The sequence below is a fragment of the Rhinoraja longicauda genome, chromosome 16, assembly GCF_053455715.1.
Source record: "Rhinoraja longicauda isolate Sanriku21f chromosome 16, sRhiLon1.1, whole genome shotgun sequence".
In the NCBI taxonomy this organism is placed as follows: domain Eukaryota; kingdom Metazoa; phylum Chordata; class Chondrichthyes; order Rajiformes; family Arhynchobatidae; genus Rhinoraja; species Rhinoraja longicauda.
The window spans coordinates 16,476,151-16,483,069 of NC_135968.1; the positions used below are offsets into that span (position 1 = coordinate 16,476,151).

The 6,919-nt window shown below is 48.6% G+C and overlaps 1 protein-coding gene across 2 annotated transcripts in view; it reads right to left on the reverse strand.

Annotated features, from left to right (window-relative positions):
- oga (O-GlcNAcase) overlaps positions 1 to 2,479 on the reverse strand; it is a 46,654-nt gene extending 44,175 nt beyond the window's left edge. The window contains exon 1 of one of the 2 annotated variants that reach the window (XM_078413289.1): positions 1,914 to 2,479. In XM_078413289.1, the coding sequence (XP_078269415.1) occupies positions 1,914 to 2,205 (292 nt within the window). In that variant the 5' untranslated portion in view covers positions 2,206 to 2,479. Of the gene's footprint in view, positions 1 to 1,321; positions 1,531 to 1,913 lie in introns of those variants that run through there. The other variant, XM_078413290.1, reaches the window with a different exon arrangement.
- Positions 2,480 to 6,919: the final 4,440 nt, after the last annotated feature.

The following is a 6,919-nucleotide window of genomic DNA, read 5'->3' on the forward strand; positions in this document are numbered from 1 at the left end:
TTCACGTTTCACTTGACCGTCATGAATCGTTCATTCTTAATTCCTTCCCCCCCCCCCCCACCGCCACCACAAACAAACTTTGCTGAGATTTTTTTTGAAGGAATCCAGGATAAAATAAATTGGGCTCATATACAGAATCCAATCAGCATGGAAATCTTCCCTCAAGCACAAACTAGGCATTTTAATGAGCGTACTTGCCACTGCAGGCCATTGCTTCTGGACTAACATGAAATAATAAACCTCAGTCATCAAAACATCCACTTGAGCTCCCCCCCCAATAAAGCTGTGGCTCAATTGATCCTGTCCTCAGTTCCCCTCTTCTGCCTTTTCTCATAACCATGAATCCTATTGCCACAGTTCATCAGGTTAGAGAATCACAAAAAAAGATCTGCAATCCTCAAACATTCCTCACCTCCATTTTAATAAGACAGCTTGCATTTTTAAAAAAAATCTTCAACTGGATTCATGGCAACCGAGGCAGGTCAGTGGATCTGAAGATAAGCTGAAAGACCCACCACCTGACATCCCACCCCCGTTCGGCAGAAGATGCAGGAGCATGAAAGTGCGCACCACCACTCAGGAATAGCTTCTTCCCCTCCATTATTAGGTTTCTGATCAGTCCTTCCATAAGCTAGGGTACTATCAGATTCACCTTTATCCCTTTGTAGACATTGGACATTTGCCTCTGGAACCGTTATGTTACAATGGTGAGAAACTATATTTCTCTCTCTCAACCATTCTCTTCGCTCTGTAGAATTTTGCTTGCTTATATTTACGAAGAAGGGTGCTTCTCCAGAGATGCGACCTGACCAGTTGAGTTCCTCATGCACTTTGACTTTGTAAGCTGGCAGCTGCAGTTCCTTTAGACTTTGGAGATATAGCTCGGAAACAGGCCTTTCGGCCAACCGAGTCAGCACTGACCAGCGATCACCCTGGACACTTGTTCTATCCTACACTATGGGAAAATTTACTGAATCCAATTAACCTACAAACATGTGTCGGAAGGAACTGCAGATGCTGGTTTAATCCATCCCTAATTAGTACAGATATCAGAGGTTATGGGGAGAAGGCATGAGAATGGGTTTAGGAGGGAGAGATAGATCAGCCAGGATTGAATGGTGGATTAGACTTGATGGGCAGAATGGCCTAATTCTACTCCTGCCACTTATGACCTTATGACACCGATCGTCACGAGTTTCACTGTCCTCCTGATTAAATTTTCCTGATTGAATGCCCTTGTCACCTTCCCTATAACTAACAATAAACCATTCTACATTTCCTTGATCAACATCTGCTTTGATCTGTCGTTCTCACAACTTACCTATCCAGATCTCTAGTCTCCCTCTCTCCTGACTCTCAGTCTGAAGGGTCTCGACCCAAAACGTCACCCATTCTTTCTCTCAAGAGATGCTGTCCATCCCGCTGAGTTATGCACGTCTTGGGATGTAGGAGGAGACAAAAGCATTCGGACAAAACGCACGCGGGAAAACGTACAGACAGCACCCGTAGTCAGGATGGAAACCGGATCTCTGGTGCTGCGAGGCAGCAACTCCACCGCTGCGTCACTGTGATGCCACACATTTCTTGCGCCTAGTATTATCTTTCATTGGAAGGCAAAGCTTTTTTACTGTAGTCCGTACAGGTAACAATAATAATTCTACACCCTTGGACGTCCCAAGTGCATGTTGTTATTCATGGGAGATAGAATTAAAGGATGCTATGACCTCAGAAGTAACGCCGCCCCTCCCCCGGCGGCAGGGAGGACCCAGAGGGACAAACAAGCCGTGCTTTCCACACCGAGGAATAAAGGCTGAGCCGCCTGTATGGTGCAACATTAATGTAATACATGTTACACCCGCCGCCGATCGGGACCTGGGCATTTTAAAGGCGCTCGCTACTATTTAACCCTTTACCTTCCACGACGCCGCACAGAAACTTCTTCTTGCCGCCGGGAGAGTCGGTGCGCGGCGGTGCCGGCCGGTTGTCGGGGCCGCCGTCGACGAGGGTGGGCTCGGGGGCGGCGTCAGTGGGGCCGGGCTCGGCCGTGGCAGGGGGGTCGCCGGGCGGGACGGGTAGGCAAACATCGGCCGCGGGGACGGGAGCAGGGGAGGGGCTGGGTTGGGAGCAGTCTCCGCCGCCGCCGCTGTTGCTGCCACCGCCGCCGCCGTCCTGGGGGCCCGGGGGAACTTTGTCCGTCTGCACCATGGTGACCGGAGGGAGGACGGGAGGGTCCGCGGGCCTCGCCCACGCCCACTGCTCCCCGACTACTGCCGATCGGCGGCGCACCGAGATTGTTCTGACTCGGAGCGGGGCTTATTCTGACAGGGAGCGGGTTTATTCTGGCACGGAGCGCGGGGTTTATTCTGGCACGGAGCGGGTTGCTTTTCTCTGTTTTTCTCCTCAGGGCGGCCAGCGATCCTTCGCTTCCGTCCCTTGTTGTCCACTGAAGCACCCTGGGATCGCTGGCCCGCCTCCCCGCATGCGCACTGCCCGCCAGCGCCCTTCCCCGCGCGTGCGCGCCGCCGGGCCGCGCCCCTCCCGCATGCGCACTGCCGCCCAGCGCCGCCGTCACGCCCCGCCCGCATGCGCACCACAGCCCGGCATTCTGCTCTCTCCGCCCCGCACGCACGCGCGCTGCAGGCCGCCGCACAGCGCAGGCGCAGCTTCGTTTCCACCCCCGCGGCCACGCATGCGCACCGCCGACAGCAGCCGCCCCCGTCACAGTCCGGACTCGCTCGGCCGCAAAACCCCACATCTTTTTTATCACTTGGTCCTCATTCTTGCAAAATTATAATCAGTTAATCCACCAATGCGCGCACTCCCGTTTTACTCCCGGCAAATACACTGTAGAGCGAGGCTGCTGGGGGTTTTGACGCGAGGCAACTGCGCAGGCGTGGGAACCACCCGAAACCAGAGTTAACCGGTTTGTCCAAACGCCCATCTTTATGTGCAAAAATAGCTTCCTGTGAAAATACGTTCTTTAGATTAACAAGTTTTTTTCAATTCTTCCATGAGGGTTTACTACACTTTGTGGACTGTGCAATGTGTAATACGCGTTGGGCATTTGCAGATTGTGATTTAAACCTCTTGCCCGTTCCCCTGTTGTAAATCGCCGGCGCTGAAACGCCCGCGCTGAGTTCCGGTTCCCGCGCTGGCGTGACGTGCGGGCGCCGAGCTGGTGGCGGGAGATTCAATCGTGCGCATGCGCCGCAGCTCTCACCGGCCGGAAGGAGGTGTTTAGTTCCGCGCGTGCGCGTTGGGGAGGGCGTTGAGTCCGGCGCACGCGTGGTGGCCAGGCCGGGCCCACAACCACTGACCTAATTCCATGAAGCAGAGGAAGGCAAGAGAACATTTCACTTTATTATTTAATTTGCTCTTTCAGCAATTTCCATAGCAACTCACATCGTGATTTTTTCCCCCCCAGCTCCCAATCATTCACTTGCTGTGTTTATCACGACGTTTCCAGCCAAGCCCCCGTCTAAAGGAACATTGTCGTGTGTGAGGAGAACGATTCAGCAAACTGTTAGATATGCTCCTACATTTTTATTGAACACAATAGAGGCTTTCATTAAAAACATCTCAAAGCAATTAATTACGAGTGATTGCTTACTTGGAAGAAGGTTTCAAACCAAAACATCACCTATTATTTCTCAAGAGTAGGTGGCCTCCTTATGGGGAGAAGGCAAGAGAATGGGGTTTGGAGGGAGAGATAGATCAGACATGATTGAATGGCGGAGTAGACATGATGGGCCGAATGGCCTAATTCTACTATCACTCATGATCTTATGAAGAGTCAAGAGTGTTTTATTGTCATATGTCCCAAACAGAACAATTGAATTCTTACAATACAATTTATCTTTATTGTCATTGTACAGGGGTACAACGAGATTGGGAATGCGCCTCCCATACGATGCAATAATTTAATTAGCTAGTCAGTATTAATTTAAACAACAACAACCCAACGAAACAAATTGTAACAGTTTTAAGACAGAATAAAGTGCAAGTAGATCTGTGCCGGATCACTGTGCATTTTGACCATCCGGCTCAGCAGGACCGGTTCATAGCAGCTATGGCCTTGGGGATGAAGCTGTTACTGAGTCTGGAGGTGCGGGCGTAGAAGGCCTTGTATCGTCTGCCCGATGGAAGGAGTTCGAACAGACTGTTGCAGGGGTGTGAAGAGTCTTTGTGGATGCTGGTGGCTTTTCTGAGGCATTGTGTGTTGTAGATGCCCTCCAACTCAATTAAGATTACAGCACAATACGAAGAAGGGTCTTGACCTGAAACGTCATATGTTTCTTTTCTCCAGAGATGCTGTCTGACCCGCTGAGTTACTCCAGCTTATTGTGACTCTCTTCAGTTTAAACCAGCACCTAGTTTCTTCCCACACAGAATATATAAACATAAGGCAGACACAAAAAGATGGAGTAACTCAGTGGGTCAGACAGCATCTCAAGAGAAAAGGAACATAGTACTCAGTAAACTATATATAATAAAAAGTTCAGTGTGACAAACCATAATAGTACAAAAAGACAAAACCAATGAATCCAAGTCTATGTACTTCAGAGCTTATTTGGAGGTTGTAGTGTTTAATAGTGTGATGGCTGCAGGGAAGAAGCTGTTCCTGAACCTGGATGTTACAGATGCTGCCTGACCTGCTGAGTTACTCCAGCATTTTGTGTCTATCTTCAATATAAACCAGCATCTACAGTTCCTTCCTACACAATTAATTTTATATGTGGATAGAAGAGAGGATATACTTGTGAAAGGAGGCTTTAGAGACTACAGAGACTGCATCTCTGGAGTCTAAAGGAGCCACACGGAACTGCAGATGTTGGTTTACAAAAGAAACATAATATCAGGCAAAGAAAGGACACAAAGTGCTGGAGTAAGTCAATGGGGGCAAGTAGCATCTCTGGAGAACATGGATAGGTGACATTTCGGGTTGGGACCCTTCAGACTTATCAGTCTAATATTCCCGGCCTGGAAATCTGTGCAAATTTATTGAAGGTGAACTTTATTTTCACTTCTATTTGCTTAGGAATAAGCTCCTCATTCCCCATTCCCAGGTACAATTCAGTACATGTACAAGGCCAGGCAGGCATGACAATATGTGTCCTGAGGGAGAGATAGAACCCAACCCAGAATACTGGCTTGGTTGATCAGTCACAGCAGCACCATCACGGTACATTGAAAAAAACACATTGGTTTTATGTGTGGTGAACCACGTCTCACCAATTTGACTTTCTGAAGAGGTGACCCGGAAAATTGATCAGCGCAGTGTAGTAGATATTGTCTACATTGACTTTAGCAGGGCCTTTGACAAGGTGCCACGTTGCAGGCTGGAAGGTTAGATCACACGGAGTCCAAAACGAGCTAGCCAGTTGGATACAAAATCGGCTTGAAGGTAGGAAACAGGGTATTGGTCGAGTGTTGGTATTCAGACTGGAGGTCCGTAACGACTGATCACAGAGTCAGACAGCAGGGAAATAGGCCATTTTGTTGAATTCGGAGAGGGGAGCAACGTCGGTTCACGGGAACTGCTCCATTATACCGAGCGCGCAAGCCAACCAGACTCGAGTTCCATCCCGACTGCGGGTGCTGTCTGTATGGAGTTTGTAGGTTCTCCCCGTGACAGCGTGGGTTTTCTCCGAGATCTTCGGTTTCCTCCCACACTCCAAAGACGTACAGGTATGTAGGTTAATTGGCTTGATGTATGTGTAAATTGTCCCTAGTGTGTGTTAATGTGCGGGGATCGCTGGTCGGTGTGGACTCGGTGGGCCGAAGGGCCTGTTTCCGCGCTGTATCTCTGAACTAAACTAAACATCCCATCTGACCAAGATGCTGTTGCCTGTTATGCAGCTGCAAGGAAGAACGTCATTGGGTACATCTGTCAATTAAACACTCTTGATTCTTAATCCAAGCTAGACCCATTTTTCTGCATTTGGCCCCTTTCCTATCCATGTACGTGCAGAAATGTCTTTTAAATGCTGTTATAGTTCCTGTCTCAACTCCCTCTGGCACCTCATAGAAACAAAGAACTGCAGATGCTTGTTTACACCAAAGATAGACACAAAGTGCTGGAGTAACTCAGCGGGTCAAGTAACATCTCTGGAGGAAAGGGATAAGTGACGTTTTGGGTCGGGACCCATCTTCAGACTAAAAGTAGGTGAAGAGTCCAATTAAGATATTAATACCAAAAAGGGGTCAATATTATCAGTTACTTTTGATTGTCTTGAAGCATTAATGTTATTTATTTAGACACAAGGAACTGCAGATGGTGGTTTAAAAAATAAAGACAAAGTGCTGGAGTATGGGAGCTGTCTGTACAGGGTTTGTACGTTCTCCCTGTGACTGCGTTGATTTTCTCTGGGTGCTCTCGTTTCCTCCCACAAATACATACAGATCTGTAGGTTAATTGGCTTCGGTAAAAATTGTAAATTGTCCCTACTGTGTGATAGTATTAGTGTGCGGGATCGCTGATCGACACTGACTCGGTGAGCCGAAGGGCCTGTTTCCACGCTGTATCACTAAACTAAACTAAAACTAAGTAACTCAGCGAGTCAGGCAGCATCTCTGGAGAACAGGGCTAGGTGCCATTGAAATGCAAACTCTTTCTTAAAGGAAGGATATTTCCACTACTTGAGTAAGCATGGAATTCCCCCAGGAGAATTCCCGAGGATCTGCTTCGGTGCAATCTGCAGGAGGCCAGCAGTCCTCTCTTTGCTTTTGGTTGTGTGGAAGTTTCTCTGACTCCGGCTGTTTAAGAAAGATCAGGGTGAGATCAGCCGGTTGGCAGATTTATTGCCAATGAATAACCTTTTGCACTCTAGGACTGGTGTGTTTATTGGTGGAATGATATGAGTTGTATCTACCATCCCTTGTGCACCAGCATGCTGGGACAGTTTGCATTAGACGTAAA